Here is a 22,356-nt window from a genome sequence, read left to right on the forward strand (position 1 = left end):
AGATCTGTCTGATTCCAAAGTCCGTCACAATCAGTACCTCTTTCTTCTTTGATTTGTGGAGAACATGAAAAAAGGAAAAAAAAAAATCTCTTCTTAAGTGGTACAATAACTCAAAGACATGAAACTTCTCATTCCATACTTTGTGTTGAATTTCTCCATAAATTATTTTGATTGAAAAAAGATGCTTCTAACTTTCTTTCTAAACCTGTTTCCTTTAGGTATCGCGTCATGAGCGTCGAATTTCTCAGATTCAGCAGTTGAACCAGATGCCTTTGTATCCAACCGAGAAAATCATATGGGATGAAAATATTGTCCCAACTGAGTACTACTCTGGGGAAGGTATGGTAACGAAGTACAGTATTCAGATGTAACATGAAACTTAGTTTAGAATTCATCATATATAACTGAACATACTCCTATCTGCTATATACATTAGGGTAATTTTCTGGTACCCTCAAGTTCAACTTTAGAAGCTAGAAACTATTCAGTGTTTTGAATGCTTAGCATTAAGGATTTTTCTTAAATTTAAGCATTGCCTAATGAATATGTGTTTGTGTGTGTGTGTATCATCCTGTATAAAATGTGCCCGTAAAGCTGTGTTTTCAGGAGACCTAATAATACAAGAAGTGTAGCTTTCATTATGTCACCGTAACAGGCTTTGTTTGGTAGTGTTTTATTTTTCAAAGCCTTTTCTAGAGGCTCTTTTGAATTCCTTGTAGAGCCAGCTAATGACCTCCAAAAGAAAGACATTGTCATTAGTTAAGATAAACCCTTAGTTTTGATCCAGAGTAGTATTGCCTAGTATGTTCATCTACCTCTTTCAACAGATTTGTTTCTAAATGCTCATCCTCTAATGATGAGAATTTGCCACAATTGAGTATATGCCAAAGTGCATTCTGACACATTTTGAAGGCATATTTCAAAAAAAAATTCCTGGAAGATTTTTGAACAACAGTGTCATGATTAGTAGAGATGTGGCTATTTTAAAGAGATCGCCAATATAGGTATTGGTATATTTATTTAAAAGAAAATTGTTTCTTCAGAGTCATATCCTGGAGCCATAATTCCAATAAACCCAGTACACTAAAATTGTACTAGATTTCAGAATAATCAGTCTTCATATCTTTTTATATTCTGCCAGTGATTAATGCATTGTTTTCTCACTTTTCTAATTTGTTCATACTAAAAGCATTTGTGACCATATATGTATGAATATCACTTAAGAATATTTTGTCTTTTTTTTTTTAATTTTATTTATTTATTTATTTATTTATGGCTGTGTTGGGTCTTCGTTTCTGTGCGAGGGCTTTCTCTAGTTGCGGCAAGTGGGGGCCACTCTTCATCGCGGTGCGCGGGTCTCTCACTATCGCAGCCTCTCTTGTTGCGGAGCACAGGCTCCAGATGCGCAGGTTCAATAATTGTGGCTCACGGGCCCAGTTGCTCCGCAACACGTGGGATCTTCCCAGACCAGGGCTCGAACCCGTGTCCCCTGCATTGGCAGGCAGATTCTCAACCACTGCGCCACCAGGGAAGCCCAAGAATATTTTGTCTTTTTAATGAAAAGTTTGTGTCCTTGAAAATGTAAACAGTCTTATATCTAGCTTTTGGTACTATTCAGTGATGTTGGTCTGAGTTTAAAACATATTTTGCTTAGTATAAAGTGTTGCTTTTCTTTCGCTCCTATCATTAATGAAGTTAAATGAAAAGAATGACTTCTCAAAATTTGTCTTTGCATCTTGTCTTGCCATGGTTCTTCACTGACCATGGGTGAAACTGTGCTTGTGGGGCACGGTATTCAATGCTGTGAGATAGGCAAAGATCAGAGCTAATCCAGCACAATTATGTAAGCTGCTTCCAGCTCCCAAGGAGAGAAAATAAGTGTGAAATTGGGACAGATATTTTAAAAATATAGTATAAGAATTGTAAAGAAAGTCTTTGTAAAGTGTTGCCTTTTTAAAACCTTTTTATTGTAAAATAAACACAAATATAGAAAACCCACACAAAATAAAGATAAAGCTTTACTAATTATCTTAAGGGAAATACCCTAAAACCCTTATAATCACCTTGTTAGCTATCCCAGAATCCTCCTATGTATCCCTTCCTACTTACTGCTTTCTTCCTCCTCTGGAAAGTAACCATTTCTTGACTTTTATAGCAATCACTGTCTCACTATTTCTTCATAGTTTTATCACCCAATTGTGTATCCCTAGACACCATAGTCAGTCCTGTACATTTTAAGATGCCTTTTATTTTACAGGTACCCACTGTATCCCTTTCTCTTCTTTCTGTTGAAGACCCTGAGTTGTTTGATCTGTATAGTTTTCCACAGTCTAGATTTTTCTAATTGACTACTCACAGTACAGTTCAACATGTCCCTCTGCTCTTTATTTTTTCTACAAATTGGCTTGATCAGGCGGAGGTATTCTCTCTTTGGCAAGATCCTTGTTGGTGGTGTATTCTTTCATCAGGAGGCACATGATGTCTGGTTGTCTCTCTTTTTGTGATATTACTCTTTAATACCTAGATTTGTTAATTCAGGGAGGGTTACAAAATAGTGATATGTTAATTTTTTTTTTTTTTAATATAAGTATGCTATCAAAAGAGATGCTTTCAGCTTCTGGCTTGAAAGAAATTGAATTAGATTATAAGTCAGAGTTTACTAACAAATGATGTGACATTTTTGTACATTGATGTTTCTTGCTTTTAGGTGCATTGTTTCTTTGGTAAGTATGGATAGGGATGATGAAAATAATATGATTTGCTAGTGAAATGTGTTTGGGGGTTCTTTTTTTTAAAGATTTTTTTGATGTGGACCATTTTTAAAGTCTTTATTGAATTTGTTACAATATTGCTTCTGTTTTATGTTTTGGTTCTTTGGCTGCGAGGCATGTGGGATCTTAACTACCTGATCAGGTATCAAACCCGCACCCCCTGCACTGGAAGGTGAAGACTTCACCACTGGACCACCAGGGAAGTCCCTGGGGTTCTTCTTTCTTGACCTTTTTGATATTGGTGCTGAGTGCTTGGTTACTTATTATCACAGGGAAATAGTGTTAGGTGAAGGTAATGGAAAGAATGTGGTTCATTAATGTTGTCAGAGAAGGGAAATAACTCCAGGAATAACATACAATCAATGCCTTATCCTTAAAGTCTAGCGAAGGTTCAGAGCACAGTAGTGATCACTGAAGACAGAGTTGTGTAAGGTAATATCCTAATTCAGTTTTCTTGGTAAATTTGGTCATGGGCTATGTTTATGGTAGCATTATTTACTTTGAGATTTGCCAAATACAAATTAGGTGGTAAAGAAAGAATTTTTAAACTACTTGTGTTAGTTTTAAGTATCTTTAAATACTTTTTAGAAGCACTGTTTGCATATGAGTCATTGATGTGCAGATTACGTGTATTAATGAAATTCATCCTTTATTCCCAGACTTAATAGATGGCATTTGTTAACTTGGTTTCAGTTTCTGTGTGGAAGTAAGAACACGACCTTATCAAATATGCTGTATTTTAGACACCATTAAACTAGATTCTTAACAAATTTGTGCTGCCTTGTTTTAATACATAAAGCAGATGTCTAATTAAAAAAAATAATTCAAATCTGGATGTTATTTTCCTTTTCAGGTTGTCTTGCTCTTCCCAAGTTGAATTTGCAGTTTTTGACTCTTCATGATTACCTCCTAAGGAACTTTAATCTCTTCCGCTTAGAATCAACTTATGAAATTAGGCAGGACATCGAGGATAGTGTCAGCAGAATGAAGCCATGGTTAGTAAATTGGTTCCACTTGCAATGAAGAGATGCAAACAGTGACTGACATACTTCTGTCAGAAACCTCACACGTGTAATTAGAAATAATATATCTGTCATGAAGATGCCCTTTAAAATATGAGATACTTACTCTTTGAGAAGTTCTTGAATGTGAATTAGATATATCCAAAGTGCTAAAATAGAAAATATGTATCTGGGTCGTTGGAAGTGGGGCTGAGGGTAAGGGAAGAGAGGTCATTGTTCTGGGAAGTGGGGCGGGAGGGAGAAATGTAGGGGGGAGGAGGTTGGGCATTAGAAAAAGGGTAAAGAGGGAAGGGTATGGGCTGGCCAGCAGGCCTGTACTAGGCAGGGCAGTTTAAGTCCTGGGAGAAGCTTATGGTAAAGGGGTATTCTGTTACCCCAGCCGCTCTTGTGGCTGTCACCACTAGTCTCAGTCAGCCTCTCTGAAGGACCTGGCGGGAGATGAGGGGCATAGCTGAACACTGCACAGAGCGGAACATTGGAACATCTTCCCTGCCCTCCATCCATAGGTTGCCCTGAAGAGACTAAATCATCAGCATTTACTTTTAGGGCCTGTTGAGTAGGTTTCGTTATTTGAATAACTTTTCTGCCTAAACTCAACTTTCCACCTGCTAGCCTCTGTCTGGAACTCCTTTAGCTAAGAAAAGACTTTCATTCTGTTGTAGGCAGCTCTGCATTATAAGATTTGTGAAGGTTCGTTTTGCTTTTTAGACATGACTAACCTTGGGTAAATGCCCTTCATTCACTATTTCATTCTAAGTATGAAACATTGGAGATAAGTTATATATCACAGTTGACTGTAAATGGGTAAAATAATTCTGTAAAATGAATTTTCATTACATTCTTGTCACACCATGCATACATATGTACAATTATACTGCATTCTATGTGAAAAGCTTAACATATTTTGAGTGTGAACTGATTCAGGTATCTTCCAGGCTTCTCTCCTTACTAATTACAGAGAGCTGCATGGACACTGTGATTATGATGTATTTTTCACTTCCATATTTTATTTCATACACAGTTCTAATTTTTAATTATTATGTGAAAAGTTATTCTGGGTGAGAGTCTAAAACACAACAAAGTATTTTTGACTTAATAATCAGTTGAATCAGTGGGCAGGGTAGCGCTGTGCAATTTGTATACCCACTGGCTGATCGTTTCTGCCCACAGCTTTGCTGAAATTATTGCCCATTGTTTGGACCCCAGGGGAGTGCTTGATTAGAAAGCTCCCTTACAATTTATGGTTACCTTGCACTTATATGCTCAGATTCTGGACCTAATTTTGGTCATTTTGCAAAGTAGGGACTTAGTAACTAGCAGCTCATCAAGTAGAATGCATTTATATTTTACTTAAATGCCAAATAAAGCAGTAATACTTGGAGTTCTTATGGTTTATTAATAAAATAATATTTTTTAATTTACATTATTTTCTGCTAGTGGAAGAAAATGTTACTTTTTGGAGATAACTATTGGTAATAAATTTTTCTAAATTTTCATTCCTAATTGCCTATTATTGGAAACTGTTAAAAAATAGTGAGATCTAAAGGGGTGAGGCTTCCTTCTGTTTCATGTCTTGAAGGTGGAAAAGTAGCAGAGGCATTTTTACTTATTGCGTAGTTCTAATCATTTTTCAGGCTGCTGAAACTACTGAGCAGTGTAAAAGAGGATGTGCTTATAAGGATCAGAAATCTATACTCTTTTAATGCCTCATGTTGCAGGTAGATTTTATAAAGGAGGAAAGAATTGGGGAGAGTAGATTAGTGGTTGCTTGGGAGTAGGAAGGGTTGACTGCAAGTAGACAAGAGGGATCTTTTTAAAGTATGATGAAGATGTTCTAAAATTGGATTGTGGTGATGGATGCACAACTTTGTAAATTTACTAAAAGTTATTGTACATTTACAGAATGAATTTAATGGTATATAAACTATATTGTAGTAAAGTTGTGAAAAATGGGGGAGGTGATAGAAAGTTATTACGAAAGCTTTTAGACACAAGGTAATGCCTTTTAGAAATTGTTTTAATACTGACCAAGTCATTGGATTGCAGAACTTTTATTTTTAATTAGTTTCACTCTTTGACGTTATGAAGTTTTATAATTTTTTGTTGTTTACAAAAGCCTTTACTTAGGATATAGATTCTCTTTATCTTTGTAAGCATGTCATTTTTGGCAGTACTTTCCAATTTTGGAGTGTTGCTGCAGTTTTTATATTACAGATTTCCCAAATACACTATTTAATGTAAAAGCTAAAGCACCAATATAAGAAGAAAGAATGAATATTTGCTTGTTAGTGGTTCTGGTTATTACAACTAGCTTGATGATTCCCCACACTCCCATCCATAGCAGTGTCTTTTCAGTGTTTTAAATATTATGCCCGAAAGAAAGCATTTGCATAGATATTGTCATTTGCTTGTTTTTAATTTCTTAAAGTCTAACTTGTTCTAAAACATTTTTGAAGCAACTTATAGAAATATTTATAATACATAAGATAAAATGTAAACAGTTGAGGCTATCCTGATGAAGAGGGGAAGAGGGTAAGAATATAAAATAAAACTGAATGTGCTGGATTATTTCATTCTTTGACACAATGGCTCAGCTCTTACGTACATAGAGTTATATGTTTTTCTGGGGATGTGGGGGACATTCCTCTACTTCCCTTTCTTTTCTGGACCATGTTTGCCTGTTTCATCCTACCATATATACTTCCCAAATATTGAGACTTAGGGGTTTTTTTGAGTTTAGAAATAAGAGTTACTAATGTTAGGGCTTAAATACTAGCTAACCATGTATTCTTAGTTACTAGTTTAACTTGTCCAAAGTTGGGCAAAAGTTATTTTTTGCTTGGGTAATCAGTCTTCTGCTTCTGGTTTCCAGGCAGTCTGAGTATGGCGGGGTGGTATTCGGTGGCTGGGCGCGAATGGCCCAGCCCATCGTGGCGTTCACCGTGGTGGAGGTTGCCAAACCCAGCATAGGCGAGAACTGGCCAACCCGGGTTCGCGCAGACGTCACCATCCATCTGAACGTCAGAGACCACATCAGAGATGAGTGGGAAGGTAACTTTGCCTTTCAAGAAGTGGTCACCTTTTGCTTTTTCAATTTATAGACTTTGGCTTAGAGCATTAGCAGAGCACATTCACCAGATACTGCCCTTGTAAATTTATTAAATTTTATCTTTAAAATTTGTTTTAAAGAATGGCAATTGATTTATAGTTATTACTAGTAAAAATACCAAAGCTCATACAAGAATAATTACATACCTTAATACTCTGATAAAGAGCATAAAATGGCACGTATATCAGTGTTTTGAAAATTGCAGTCGGCAGAGCTGAGAGGAGAGCATTTTAAATCGTAAAATTTAGGAAGATAATGTTTATGAATTTATAGGATCACTATAAAAAGAATAAAATATTTGTGTTCACAAAAGAAAGGGGGGAAACCCACATATAACTTGCACACATGCAAAGCAAGTAAGGAAAATTGGTATTTTTAAGAGATAAAAGCAGCCAAAGTAAAGTGAATAGGGATGTTATTACAATTTGTGGAAAATAACAGATGCAAAATCAAAATTAGACAAACTCAAAGCAACTCAGAAAGAAGCAATAGTTTATTTGTACCAAAGAGAAGAAGTCAGATAAAAAAAATCAGTGAAACCAAATGTATTCAAGGATAAATAATAATTGCAGGAAAGTTATTTTCCCTATTCTTTACTAAGCAAGATTTTAGGGATGGGAGTTCTATGTCACAATTTTATTTAGAGGCAGATATGTTCTAAGTTACTAAGTCAAATGGAGTTAAAACATCAATACCACCTGTGCCAGAAATGACACATAAACTGATTTTTAATTGGCACTTTTGTATTTTTCTCCCAGCTGTCTATGAGAGCTCTTGCTGCCCCATTATGAGAAACAGGAGCTGGTAGGTTTTATCTCCTTCTACCTTCTTGGCATGCCAGAAGGAAAGGGATAGTCCCTTAATGGATCAGTTTTCAGAAATTATTGCTCTCGATATAGCTGTTTATAACCATAGGGACTGTATGATATATTTATCAAATAATTCTGAAGGAATCCAGCAACAAAGCTGGCCAAATGTTTGACATATGGCCACCATAGTTGGTATAGTTTGTGACAGATTGTTTTTGTGGCTCTTGTATCCTTCAAAATTGTTCAAATCTGGTGCATTACACATCTAGAATAATATGTACCTTTATTATTGCTGAACTGTGAGAAAGTCATTCAGTTGCTGAAGAAGGTTTTACATTTATTGCCCCTTGGAGCTTAAAGAGGTGTTAAAATAAACACCGTTTTATGTAGTGGGTAATGAACTGAAATAACTTATTGGCCACCCCTAGAAGCAATGATGGCTAGAAGTAAAACTTGAAGGAAAAAAAAGACCCTTTGTGGAAATGTATAGATGACAGATGACAAGCCTTATGGTGCTAAGGAAAAAAAAGGATTTGTTACCCCAAACCCCTTACGAGTCTCTTACCTCCATTACTTTGGAGACTGGTAATCAGAAGGCCATCAAATAGTCTCTCTTGTTTTTTTAAACATAGGCCTCTGGTAGATGAGAAATAGAATGGGTAAATTTTGATGGGCAAGATAGGGAACAGTAGGGTATTGTAGGACAAGCCATTCATCCGGGGCATGGTGGGGAGAAGAGTGTTTCCTGGGAGGCCAGAGCCAAAATGCAGGCCCTTTATTGATTCCAGATAGAGCAACCAAGTAAAAAATGAGAGGGAGGTTCTGTAAATAGCAAGGAATACTGTCCTGTAAAAACAGAAAATTTTTGAAGAATTTAAGCTAAATACTGTAAAACATTGTTGTCACTTCAAGAAGGTGTGAAGCTCGGGCCCTTATCTTCTCCATTACCCCATTTAAAATTAAGGAAACAGAATTAGTGAAACTGAAATGTTGGATTCTGCCCTAGAAGGCACAGCCAGGAGTAAATGCAAATGGTTGAAAGGAGAGTTCAGCTTATTGTAATACAGGTATTTTTAATGTGGATGTAAGACGTCCACAGCATCCCTCTGTGATGCCAAAAGGTAACATTGGTAGGGATTAAATTACTTCTCAGGCCCACTTCTTTGGCTCTGAGACTGGGAAGTTTTAATGAGTTGTGCAGATCAGAAGTCATATAGGCGGTACAACTCACATAGTAGATCATTTCCCCTTAGTTTGCATTGTTCTCCTGCTTCTTTGCATAGAATTTGTTGGGAAGTAAACAATCAAGTCATAATTATGAATCAGTTACTATTTCTAGCACACTTAAACCCTATTCCATATTGAAACAAACCAGAATGGTGCTAATACTATAAGTAAAGCACTCACATGGCTGATTTGATTTAGTTGTATCTCTTATTACCAAGGTTATGAGCAAGCAGACTGTTTAAATTTGCATTTATACTATACAATGACTAACAGAAGTGACTCGGGGGACTTCCCTGGTGGCACAGAGGTTAAGAATCCGCCTGCCAATGCAGGGGACACGGGTTCCAGCCCTGGTCCGGGAAGATCCCACATGCTGTGGAGCACCTAAGCCCGTGCGCCACAACTACTGAGTCTGCGCTCTAGAGCCTGTGAACCACAACTACTGAGCCCACGTGCCACAACTGCTGAAGCCTGTGTGCCTAGAGCCCGTGCTCTGCAACAAAGAGAGGCCACCACAATTAGAAGCCTGCATACCACAACGAAGAGTAGCCCCCGCTCACTGCAACTAGAGAAAGCCCACGCGCAGCAACAAAGACCCAACACAGCCAAAAATTAAATAAAGAAAGAAAGAAAGAAAACTAAAGAAAAAAATGAATCGGGGGAAAAAATTGAAGATTAAGTGGTGTAACATTACGTGCTGTGTGGTCTAATTTTGTGTCCCTCGTCTTCCAGTGTGTATTTTTAATAGAGCTGGGAATCCAGTTGAATTCATTATTTGAGCCAATGACTGAGAAACTACAGACTTTGGCACAAGTCTCCTCCTTGACATTTGCTTATAAAAATTTCAGCATTTGCCAACTGAAGCAATATATATTCAGCTGTCTTCTCAAGATGCTATCTATAAACAATGCTTTTGTGCCTTGATGAATTATTCTAGACTTGACCTCTTCTGGTGAAATACAGTTAGACTGTTGTTGAAATGACACTGATGGATAATTTAAACTGATGTTAGAAACCTGCTAAATACGCTATAGATGGATTATATGCCAACCATATTTTTGGTTACTTATTAAGAATGTTATAAATAAGAATGATGACAAGCATCCAGTTTTGGAGCTGTAGCATGATCTGGAGGACTTATTCAGTAATGTATATACGGCATAAAAGTTTCTAATTTTAATATAAAGAGAAATTTTTATTTAATTATTGCTGTCAAACATTGAGTGTTGAAGGTTATAGGAAAACCCGTAATTGTATTACAAAGCGCATATAATCATTGATCACCTCTGATATTTTAAATGTTTTTTATACCTTTTCAAAAGATAAGAGGATGAGAATTTGCCAACAGGAGACAAAGCAATGTCATTCTAATAAGTGAAAATGTCTTTTGTGTTTTACTAGGACTTCGGAAGCATGATGTATGCTTTTTAATCACCGTGCGTCCCACAAAACCTTATGGTACCAAGTTTGACCGGAGGAGACCTTTTATTGAACAGGTTGGCCTGGTTTATGTCAGAGGCTGTGAAATCCAAGGCATGCTGGATGATAAAGGGCGTGTCATTGAAGACGGTATGGTGATCTGTATTTTTGAAAGAGTGTGTGTACATAATGATAAATTTCTTTGCCTTTTTTCCTTTTTGTGTCCTAGGTGATTTATTTTAGTTGTTTTATATACTAAATCAACACAAAGAATTATATATAGAAGTGTGTAGGGTACCTACCACCCGGTTTTAGAAATAAATAATATGGTTTCTAAACTTCTGTTTTAGATATTGGACAGGATCTTTTGAAATTGCCTATATTTAAAATTCTTCCTTATATGATACTTTATAATATTGCTTTCAAAAACCTCTAAGCACCTCTTATAGTTGTTCAGTGATATATTTTTCTAATTTTTCCTTTTTAAGTTTTACTGATTTGATTCATGATAGCAGTGGTTCTCAAATGGAAACAGCACTACCCTGTGTTTCAGAATACATGGTGGTATGTCATATGACTGGGGTAGAGGAAGGGGATGGTGAGCTATTGGGGTTTGATGGATGGGGGTCCGGGATGTTGAGTATCTAAGCAGAACTGTCTTCTAGAAGGAACTGTCCTGCCCAAGACGCCAGCATTACCCTATTTAGAAACGCAGTTTGATTTCTTAGACTTAACTGATTGTTTTTTGAAATTCTTTCTTTTGTTGTCCTGACTTTTTTGATAATACTTACTATTAAATTATAACTGCATCTGTGTCCAGTGCTTATTTTACAATTTGTTTATGAAACTTCTCTCAGAACTTGAATCAGCTTCTACTACCTGTGATTTCAAGATCAAATCATTGCTAAGGGGCTGAAAATTAGGCTACTCTTATCACTAGAATAAAAGAAAATAGGAGAAAAGAATGGAGGACAGGTAGAATAAACATAAGGCCACGTCATGGGACCAGAGTTGGAGGTCTAAGGCAAAAAGAGAGGAGAGAGGGCAAAGGGGCAAGAAAAAGCCTCTGAGCTTTCAGCCATTAGTATATGAAATCTCCTGTTATACTAGTGATGTTACACATGGAATGTGGAAGGACATAAAGAGTAATCAGCCGAGTACCTACTACATGTAAGGCGATAGGAGGAGCTATGAGTCACTGACACGAGTAAAGTTCTTTGACCTCTAAGGATCCTCTTCTAGTTGAGGGCATACACAAGTAATTGCAATTCATGGCATGGTACCATAAACATCGCAAGACTGTTCTGGGAAGACATAGTGACAGTTTAGAGAAAGGAGAAAATATTTTCAGCTTGGAACTCAAAATGGATGAGTGGAAGGCATTCTAGTTGGGGGAATTGCTGGAGTTAAATCTGGACACTTCACTCATCGTTTCTAGAAAAGGAATTCTGCTAACTTACTGTGATATTTGAAAAGAATATATTTCATTTAACAAACTTTAAAAAAATGTCTAGGACCTGAACCCAGACCCAATCTTAGAGGAGAATCAAGGACATTTAGAGTGTTTTTGGATCCAAACCAGTATCAACAAGATATGACCAATACGATACAAAATGGAGCAGAAGATGTGTATGAAACTTTCAATATAATAATGAGGAGAAAACCGAAGGAAAATAACTTTAAGGTAATTTGGGGGCTGTCAACTAAAAGTAGTATTTCATAATTTGAATAACTTTTAAGACATAAATATATAGATCCTAGGTTAAAAAAGATTTGTTAAAATAACGATCACTGCTTTTGTTTAGATTCTAAACAAATCTCTTAAATTCTTAACATATAGATTAAATCTAAAAACTTAAGTAAATTTATTTGCTAAATCTTACTTTTTCTTTTGATGAGTTTGGAAACTTAAAATATAAATTAATCCAGGTGTTATTTTAAAAATCAGCCTCCCTTCTTGCTTTTTGTATATTAGATACTCAGTTTATGCTTCAGTCTGAGATGAAGAAAACTGCTTGTTTGTTTACTGAGACTTCTTTTTTAAATCAAATGTAGGTGTATTTTCAAATTACTTTAAGAGTACAGATGTGGAACCTCAGGGTTCTAAATTACTCTGTGATATTTTGTATTTATACTTTACTCATTAGTGGGAGAAGGGAAGTTTGGGGGCTAGAGAGTTTTACCTTTATAATAACTTTATGGAGAGAAAAGGAGTTTTAGTAAGGAAGAATTTGGAAGTATTATTTGAAACTATATTATAAAACTTAAACATTGAGCAGTTCTAGCATGTGATAACACTAGCTTTTGCACAAATGCCTTTCTTTTCTCTCTCCCCCAAAACAGTGCTTCTTATACATCATCACTTTATTACCGTTTTTAAAAAAAGAAAATCTCATATACAAAGGAATTTATTTTCTATCTCACACTCCACATCCAATCCATCAATCAGTCTAATTACCTCACCACCTCCACCGATGCCATGTGCAGGACATCTTCATGTCTCACATGCCTGCTTCTCTTCTTGACTGCTCCTCCCCTTCTACTCTTCTCCACATAGTGACTGAATGTGAATTGTATCTTGGTACCCCTGTTCACACCCTTTAGTGGTCTCCCGTCGCAGTAGAAAGTTGTTACCGTGATCCAAAAGTCCCATTATTATCTGTCCTCTGGCTGCCTCTCCAGCACCATTTTCTAACGCTTTTTCCTTCTTCACTCCATGCCAGTCGCCCTGACACTTTTGCTCCTCTTTCATAATGCAGGCTTCCATACGTGGTATTTCCGCTGACCTAGACAGTCTTCTCCCAGGTATCTACACGGTTTTTTCTTTCACTTTACATGGGCAGCTCTGTTTAAATGTCACCTCCTAAGAGAAGTCCTCTCTGACAACCTTATCTAAAGTAGCATTTCCCTTTCTCATCGTTCCTTATCCAATTATCTTTATTTTTCCTCACAGCTTTTATTATACCTGATGATTATATATTTGTTAGTTGTCTGACTTTAGAAGGACTTTATATTTGTTATTTCTCTAGCATTAGAATGCAAACTTATGTGGGCAGGGCCTCTGTTTGGTCTGTCTCTGTTTTATTGCTCAGTAATGAGTGAATTTCAGTTAGTTTACTAAAAGAAAAATAGTTCCTTTCTTATATTCATTTCTTTCACCATTTTATTTAATGTCTGTTGTGTGTCTAGTATTGTGATAAGTTATATGGAGCTAATAAAGATGAGTAAGACACAGCTTATACCTTTAGGGAGCTCAGACTACTAATAAGAGAAGTTAGAAATATAAACAGGTAACTACTGTGAACGGTTAGAAGTCATAAGAAGGATGCATGGAAGTTCAAAGAGGCATTCAGTTTCTGATTCAAGGAAGAGAGGGAATGATTAACTTGCCTATGTTGGGAAAAGGAAGAACACTCTTTTGGTATCTTTGGTGTTTCACTGTATAGCTGGGCAGCATCCCTCATCTATTTCCTTCTCTCTTTCAGTACCCTGTCCTAACCCGGATACTCTACCTCTTGCCTAAGTAGTTGCATTAAATAGCCTCCTCTGTCTCTACTCGTATTCTCCTCATAGTCAGTCACCTGTTTTACATTCACTTCTACTGATCATTTCACTCTGCTTCTCAAAACATTTCTGTGACTATCCATTAATGGTGAAATAAGCTCTTCCACAAATCTTTTACTTGAACTAAATTGAAATGCCACTGTCCTGCTTGAAGCCTTTCCTAATGTCAAAAGTCTCCACTACATCCATTTCTCACCCACTTTGAACTGTCTTCCTATTGTATTTTGTAATATTCTTTACAATTTGCCACTTTCTGCTGCTTTGTATCGTTGTGAAAGATGTATTGTATCTCCCTACTAGAATCGTAATTACCTTAGGGAGTAGATCCCTCATCTGGGGGCTCCATTATGTGAACATACTCATTTATCTGTCCATCTGTCCATTTACCTATCCCGTATTTAAGCTGTTCTAGATCCCTGCTCTCATTGGAAATTGTATTCTGATGGGGATTAGACAAATGTTAAACAAGTAACCAGTTCTCTAATGACTAAGAGAATTTTAGGTAGAGGTAAGTGCAAGAAAATAAAATAAGGCAATATAAGTGTGATTAACATACACTATCCTGTTATTTTATTACCTTGTTAGATGTATAGCATTTATGATATAAAAATGTCTGGTTTGGTTATTTTATTCTTTGAAATTAATAGCCTAGCCTTCTGATTTCCATATGTGGCATAGATCACTTTGTTGAAATAATTATTGGAAAGTTTAAGAATTTGCCTTAGCTTTTAGCAATTACTCTGGACAATGTATATATTAACTGCTATAATGACCTTTTATTGTAGTTCTGATTCTTTCATTCTGAAATTTTGACGTTTCATTTTTATCATTGTTCACTTTATTTTTTATTTCTTTTTTCTAGCAATGTTAATTTTAGTATTTCTAAATCGTGGTGTGTTTCACAATCGAGGCATACATTAATGTGCCTCTGGTTGTATGTGGTCTTAGCATTGAGGAACTATGGGCTATAAAGAGGAGAAAACTCCAGTAATTTCTAAGAGGAAGCATTTTTTTAAGGGTTTGCTCTATAGTGGTCTATAGTTATAGACCACATCAGGTCTATAATGTGTAGACCCGATCAGATTTTCATCCTGCTCAACAGAAGTCAAGTGGTAAACTCATCTATGACATTCTGTCTAAATGAACTACTAATGGATAAAGTGTTCTTGCTAAGTTTGGTCTTTTGTTTAACTCAGTGTATGGTATCAGCTGAAAATATAGCTGTTGATTCAGTCTAGCCAAGCACCTGTCAGCAGAAAATAGCTTCTTGCCCTGAAACACTCAGGAATTCTGGTTAGTGCAGCCCGCTGGGCATTCCATTGAAGTGCAAATGTTTGAGATGTCTTCTTCACAAAATCCGTTTTTGTCCTCTTACTGACAGGCTGTGCTGGAGACGATTCGGAACCTGATGAATACTGATTGTGTAGTACCTGACTGGCTGCATGACATCATTTTAGGTTACGGGGATCCAAGTAGTGCACATTATTCCAAAATGCCCAATCAGATCGCCACCCTTGATTTCAATGATACGTTTTTCTCCATTGAGCATTTAAAAACCAGCTTTCCTGGTCATAATGTTAAAGTAACTGTGGATGACCCAGCTCTACAGATACCCCCTTTCAGGTAAAGTCAAAACTGGATATACTCCTTTTAAGCTTTCTGTCGTCAGTCTGAGTTAGGCCATCAGGACTGTAGCTAAAGTAAGTTTTGAGCATCATATCTGGGTTATGTTTGGGTAGTCTTTACCCTCACCATATAATCGCTGGGATAAATTTATGTTATTTGACTCTATTTCTAATTCTTCGTGTAGTAGCTATTTTAAGACCACAGTGAAAGTAGCCTCATGTCTTACAAGGGTTCAGTAAATGCTTTTTGTCTGAAGAGTACTATACTATATAAACGTAGTTGTAGCGTTCGACTGAAGAAATATGTGCTAATGAATACACATAGCCATGTGATTTTGAACTTTCTTTTGTTTTAGGAAAAAATTCTCTTTTTTTCTTTTAACCCTGGTTGCTTTTACAAATTTTAAATATTCATAATATAGTTATACTCAAAGTTAAAGGAGCTTTGGTTTAATTTGAGTAGAAAAAAACAAAGTACCTGAAGTGCTGATTGCTTCATGAATTCCGTCATATGGATTAGTGGCGAAGCACTAAGTATACCTTGGTGGTAGCAGAGGACTTAATTACTTTCTTAGTTGCGAATTAGAACGTTTTTAGTTAACTGTTATATATAAATATAATAATTCTGCATATTAAAAGCATGTATGCTTTATAACTCCCAAACCTAGTCTTCCTCCATACTTTCCTCATCTTGTTAATGGCAAAATCATCTTGAAATCTCAGCAATGTTTTGTAATCTTTCTATTCCCATAACTCCTGCTGTGTCTTACAGATTCTGCCTTAAAGGTACATTTTTTTTCAAATGTCAGTCCTGACTGCTACCTCTCTAAACCCTCAACACTTCAGTCTTTTTTTTTTTTTTTTTTAAAGAGGTTTAGGATTTATTTCCATATTCATCTTCCTATTTTTTTTTTTGAAATTCACGTTCTTTATTTATTTATTTATTTATGACTGTGTTGAGTCTTCGTTTCTGTGCGAGGGCTTTCTCTAGTTGCGGCAAGTGGGGACCACTCTTCATCGCGGTGCGCGGGCCTCTCACCATCGCGGCCTCTCTTGTTGCGGAGCACAGGCTCCAGACGCGCAGGCTCAGTAATTGTGGCTCACGGGCCCAGTTGCTCCGTGGCATGTGGGATCTTCCCAGACCAGGGCTCGAACCTGTGTGCCCTGCATTGGCAGGCAGATTCTCAACCACTGCGCCACCGGGGAAGCCCCTTCAGTCTTTATAATGGCAATGTCTTTGCTCCCTCTGTCTCCTTGCTTAAACCCATTACATGCCTTACTGCTAGAGTCATTCCACTGTCTAACTAAAAATTTGATTTTTCCTGTTGCTTATCAGAATAAGAGCTGACCATTTAGCTTCTTTGGTTCTTAGCTTTCTTTTTTCTTTTTTTCTTTTTATTTTTTGGTATTGTCTGTTTTTTCAGAATGTGAACAAAGACTGGAAAAAGTACAGAGAGAGAATTAATTTTTTAGTTTAATTTTAGGGTATTCATCGACTTCCTCAGGTACCTATGGGAAGTTGCCTCCTGAGGTTTCCCTGACCCCAGGCTAAGAACTTCTGCCTTAAAGGCTTGATATTCCAAAGGTGTCAGAACAAGGCTCCAGCCTTTCTCTCTAGCCTTATTTTCTCTATTGTATCCTACACTTCAGCGGAACTGGCTCATTCTTTCTTCCTGGAATGTCTTTTGAAATTCATTTTAGATGCCACCTTTCCCATAAAGCCTTTTCTGATTAAATGAAGGACAGTGTGTAAGGCACTTTACAGTGCATGTGCCGTAAGTATATAAATTTTCTTTTGTGAACATGCTAAGTGAAAGAAGCAAGACAGAAGAAAACAAATATTGTATGATTCCATTTACATGAAATGTCCAGAATAGGACAATATAAACACAGACTGATTGCCAGAGGCTGGGTTTAGGTTGGAATACAGAGTGACTACTTAATTGCATGGGGTTTCCTTTGGACTGATTAAAATATTCTGGCATTAGAGAGTAGTGATGACTATACAACATTGTGAATGTACTAAAACCCATTGAATTGAACCTTTAAAATGGTAAATTTTATATTATGTGAGTATTACTCCAATTAAAAAAATAGTTAATTATTTCCCCTAAAGAAAACAAAGTAAATATATAAATAAATGTTTCTTCTTTGACTCTCCTTTAATCAGATGACTTTTTCTTAATCTAAACACCCTTAACTACATTTTAATGCTTTTAAATAGACTTTTTTCAAAATTTATATGCAGATAGTAAGTTCCTTTAAACTATAAATGCTTCTTACTCATCTGATTATCCTCTGTACAATGTCATGCACAAGATAGGTGCTTGGTAAATTGTTGTTAATTGTAAAGATGAACAAGGTTGTGGTCTTGTAGGATAACTTTTCCAGTAAGAAGTGGAAAGGGGAAGAAAAGGAAAGATGCAGAGAAGGAAGATGAAGACACTGAAGAGGCAAAAACCTTAATTGTTGAACCTCATGTTATTCCTAATAGAGGTCCATATCCGTACAACCAGCCCAAACGGTAATTTCACTATTTCTGCTAATTGTAATAATGAATAATAGTTTGCTATTTCAAGTGGATTAGTAATATTTAAAAATTTTTCTGATTTTAAAAATTATTTAGAAACTTCTGTTTCTGGACCCTGTTTACTTCTCTTCTGTTAGTTTTGGCCATTTGTAGTAATATTTTTGGCCACTCTGTAGTAATATTTCAAAAAGAAACATTTTCAGGTACTATGAGAAATAAATATTAGCAGTCTACCTTAATGTGAGCACAGGGTTCTTACTTCATGACCGTGTGTTGCATTTAGCAGCTACCCTTGTGCTTGTGTGCCATGACTAATAAAGTGGCATTGTATTTGGTGTTAGATCTGGAACTAGAATTTTGACACTCCTGTTAAGATCTGGGCTGGGCTAAACATATTGAAAAATAACTGTAGTCTTTTCTTTCCACAAAATTCATTCAGTTTTAATTGGTCCGTGGAGGGGCGGAGGTAAAGAGAGTCATTCAGAAGAGATTGGGTCAGCCATGTAGGATGTAAAGTTCTTGAGATCTGCTGTGCAACATTGGGCTTATAGTTAACAACACTGTACTGTACATTTAAAATTTGTTAAGAGGGTATATCTTATTTTATGTACTTTTTACTGCACACACACCCACAGAAAGGGCTGGATAGGGAGGAGGAAGAAATTGGGAAACAAGGGGCAAATATAGAACAAATGTTCAGACCTCTGGTCATTGTTGTCTAAATTCTTACTAACGTCATCCATCTTTATTTTTAACAAACTTCTTATCAACTCTTATTTGCAGGAATACAATTCAGTTCACTCATACACAGATAGAGGCCATCCGTGCTGGAATGCAGCCTGGGCTAACTATGGTAAGAGAGTTACTGTTCTACAAGTTCTTAAATGGATTCAGACTAGAAGTGTCAGATTTTCAGAGTATATTCTGTTTTAAACCCAAAAACCCAACTGAATTAAGTGTTTATAAGTAATTGTGGCATCTTATGTGTATGGACGCTACTCATTTCAACGTTCATAAATAAAGTTTTGTTAGAACCTCGCTGTGGCCATTCATTTATGTATTGCCTATAGCCATTTTTGTGCTACCACAGCAGAGTTTAAATACTTGCAGCAGAGACTGTATGGGCCACAAAGAGTAAAATGTTTACTTGCTGGCCCTGTACAGAAAAAGTCTGTTGACAATGATTTAGAAATGTGTTTAATTTCCAAGTATTTGAAGGTTTTCCTGTTGTCTTCCAGTTACTGATTTCTGGTCTAAGTCCATTATGGTCAGAGAACATACTTTCTATGATTTCAATTTTTTAAAATTTATTAAGGTTTGTTTTATGGCCCAGGATATGATCTATTGGTGAATATTCCATGTGCACTTGAAAAGAATGTGTGTTCTGTTGTCTTGGGTGGAGTGTCCTGTTTATGTCAATGAGATCCATTTGGTTGATGTTGTTATCCAGTACTTCTCTATCGCCGATGGTATTCCACCTACTGTTGCTGTTACTGACTGAGAGAGGAGTATTGAAGTCTCCAGCTATAATTGTGAATTTGTTTCTCCTTTCAGTTCTGTCCATTTTTGCTTCATATATTTTAAAGCTTTATGGATATGTACATACACTTTCAGGGTTGTTGTGTCTTCTTGGTGAATTGACACTTTTGTCATGTATAATGTCTGTCTTCATCACTGGTAATTTTCTTTACTCTAAAGTCTACTTTGATATTAATATAGCCACTACAACTTTCTTTTGATTAATGTTTACATGATATATCTTTTCCCATCAGTTTACTTCTAACCTACTTATTATATTTGAAGTGAGTTCCTTATAGACAGCATATAGTTGGTGCATGTTTTTTTTCTCCATTCTGACAAGTCTCTGCTTTTAATTGGTGTGTTCAGTCCATTTACACTTAATGTACTTATTAATGTGTTTGGGTTTAGGCCTACCATTTTATTATTTGTTTTATGTTTGTTCCCTTTTTTGTGTGTTCCTGTTTCCCTTTTCCTGCCTTCTTCTGAGTTATTTGGATAGTTTTTAGTGTTTCATTTATATTTATCTATTTTGTTCTTTTATTATATCTCTTGTATAGGTTTTTCTTAATGGCTGCTCTAGAGAATTACAATGTACATACTTACCTTTTCACAGCCTACTTAGAATCAGTATTCTGTCTCTTAAATTGATTGGAGGATCCTTGCTTCTGTATAGGTCCCTTTACCTTCCCCTTTTATGTTGTAGTTGTCATATGTTTTACCTGTAAATACACTGAAAATACCATCAGGCAATATTAGAATTTTTTCTTGCAGACATCAAACATATTTTAAAGAATTCCAGAGGAGAAGAATAGTCTGTTATATTTACCATTTGTCCTTTTATTCCTGATATCTCAAGTATCCTCTGGTATCATTTCCTTTGTCTGAAGGATTTCTTTTACCAGTTTTAAGAGCAGATCAGCTAGCAATGAATTACCTTTATTTTCCTTCATATGAGAATGTCTCTAATTCATCTTCATTCTTTAAAGATATTTTCACTGGACAAAGAATAGTGCATTGATAGTTTTCTCCTTTCAGCACTTTAAAAATGTTATTCCACTTCCTTTTGGCTTCCATGGTTCTGATGAGAAGTCCACAGTCATTTGAAACATCTTTTTGCTATATGTAATATATCATTTTTCTCTGGTTGCTATTAAGATTTTTTTCTCTGTCTTTAGATTCCAACCATTTAATTATTATGTGTCTGGCCTTAGATTTCTTTGGGATTATTCTGTTTATGTTAAATGAGCTTATTGAATCTGCAATTTATGTCTTTTGCCAGATTTGGGAAATTTTTAGCCATTATTTCTTTAAATACTTTTTCTACACTGCATGCTTTTCCCCCTCTTTCTAGGATTTGAAAGATATGTTATACCTTTTAATATTGCCTCATAGATTCACAAGGCTGTGTGTATTATTTTTTTAATCTTTTTTTTTCTGCTTGTTGTTCAGGTTGGGTGATTTCTATTGATTTGTCTTCAAGTTCACTAACTCTGTCTTGTCCATTCTGCATTGAACTTACCCAGCGAATTTTTAAATTTATTTTACCTTTCAGTTTTAAAATCTCCATTTTCTAGCCATGTGATAACTTAGTAGTTTGCTATGTGTTCATCTGCTTTTTAGGTTGTGGGCCCACCAGGTACAGGAAAAACAGATGTGGCAGTCCAAATCATATCCAACATCTACCACAATTTCCCAGAGCAGAGGACTCTGATTGTTACTCATTCCAATCAGGTAAGAGAGAGAGTGTGTATGCACGCGTGCGTGCACGCACGTGCACACATGCATGTATGAAGTGGACATGCGTGTATGGAGCGGGAGATGCATGAAAGCACAATGGAGATTTCTGCTTATATGATAATCTGATTATGAGCTGACAGAATACCAGGAAAGGCTGATGAGCATAGTGTTTGTTTATCACTGGTCATAACCAGACCATATTGAGAAAAATATAAAAACATTCTTTTATTTCGAATAGAGGCAGTCCAAATGTGGAAGAGCTGAGAAGAATATTTGGATATGTGGTAATTGCCTTTTTCTCCCATCATCCATGCTTACTTTGAGATCAAAAGCATTACCCCTTACTAGTAGTATTTTTCTACTAGTAGAATGGATATTCCTAAAAGACTAAATCCGGATCATATTAATACTGGATTGAATTTTAAATCCTTATAAAATATGCATATGAATATATATATTACATGGAAGGACAATTTTAGGCTGCAGGTCTAATACATAAGGCATTTATAAATAGCTAAAACAAGCAAAACAAACTCCTTTCTTGTAAATAATGGATGAAAAATGGTCTTTACATCTGTATGTGTGCTGAGGTAATTATTCTGAAGCTGTCATTACCATAGAAATGAAAAAGAACAAGTGATATTAACTCATGTAAAATGTGACAGGGAGCTAGCTCTCAGAACATTCTGAAACATGTTACGAAACTCACATGGTAGTCTAAATCTCCAAAGGTACTTGTTTTCTCTGAATACGTATTAACAATAGTGATTTCAGTTGACCAGTTCTTTAAAAAAGTTGGTCTACAAAGAAACACTTGAGTTTTTAGAAGGCTAAATGTTATTTACGGTTATTCATCAACTTAATCTCAGGATTTTAAAATTAATACTATCCAATTCATTCACTTATGTTTTTATTTCTTTAAAGTTTATAAGTAACCGGCCTGGTGTACTAAAATTGTGCACAAGAGAGGGTTAAGACTTTATCTTGATAAAAGAAACAAACTGTGTAAAGACTTTTTTCTT

General features: G+C 36.0%; 1 protein-coding gene across 5 annotated transcripts in view; it reads left to right on the plus strand.

Annotated features, from left to right (window-relative positions):
- AQR (aquarius intron-binding spliceosomal factor) overlaps positions 1-22,356 on the plus strand; it is a 111,712-nt gene that overhangs the window by 39,574 nt on the left and 49,782 nt on the right. For all 5 annotated transcript variants that reach the window (XR_009007499.1, XR_009007500.1, XM_007180442.2 and 2 more), the window contains exons 15-23: positions 219-339; positions 3,625-3,766; positions 6,666-6,844; positions 10,340-10,507; positions 11,872-12,041; positions 15,303-15,544; positions 17,924-18,070; positions 18,860-18,929; positions 21,218-21,328. Coding sequence is in view for 3 of the 5 variants with exons in the window: in XM_007180442.2 (XP_007180504.1) it covers positions 219-339; positions 3,625-3,766; positions 6,666-6,844; positions 10,340-10,507; positions 11,872-12,041; positions 15,303-15,544; positions 17,924-18,070; positions 18,860-18,929; positions 21,218-21,328 (1,350 nt within the window). In the remaining 2 variants the exon portion in view is untranslated. The remainder of the gene's footprint in view (positions 1-218; positions 340-3,624; positions 3,767-6,665; positions 6,845-10,339; positions 10,508-11,871; positions 12,042-15,302; positions 15,545-17,923; positions 18,071-18,859; positions 18,930-21,217; positions 21,329-22,356) is intronic.

This window comes from Balaenoptera acutorostrata, chromosome 3 (genome assembly GCF_949987535.1).
Source record: "Balaenoptera acutorostrata chromosome 3, mBalAcu1.1, whole genome shotgun sequence".
NCBI lineage: Eukaryota > Metazoa > Chordata > Mammalia > Artiodactyla > Balaenopteridae > Balaenoptera > Balaenoptera acutorostrata.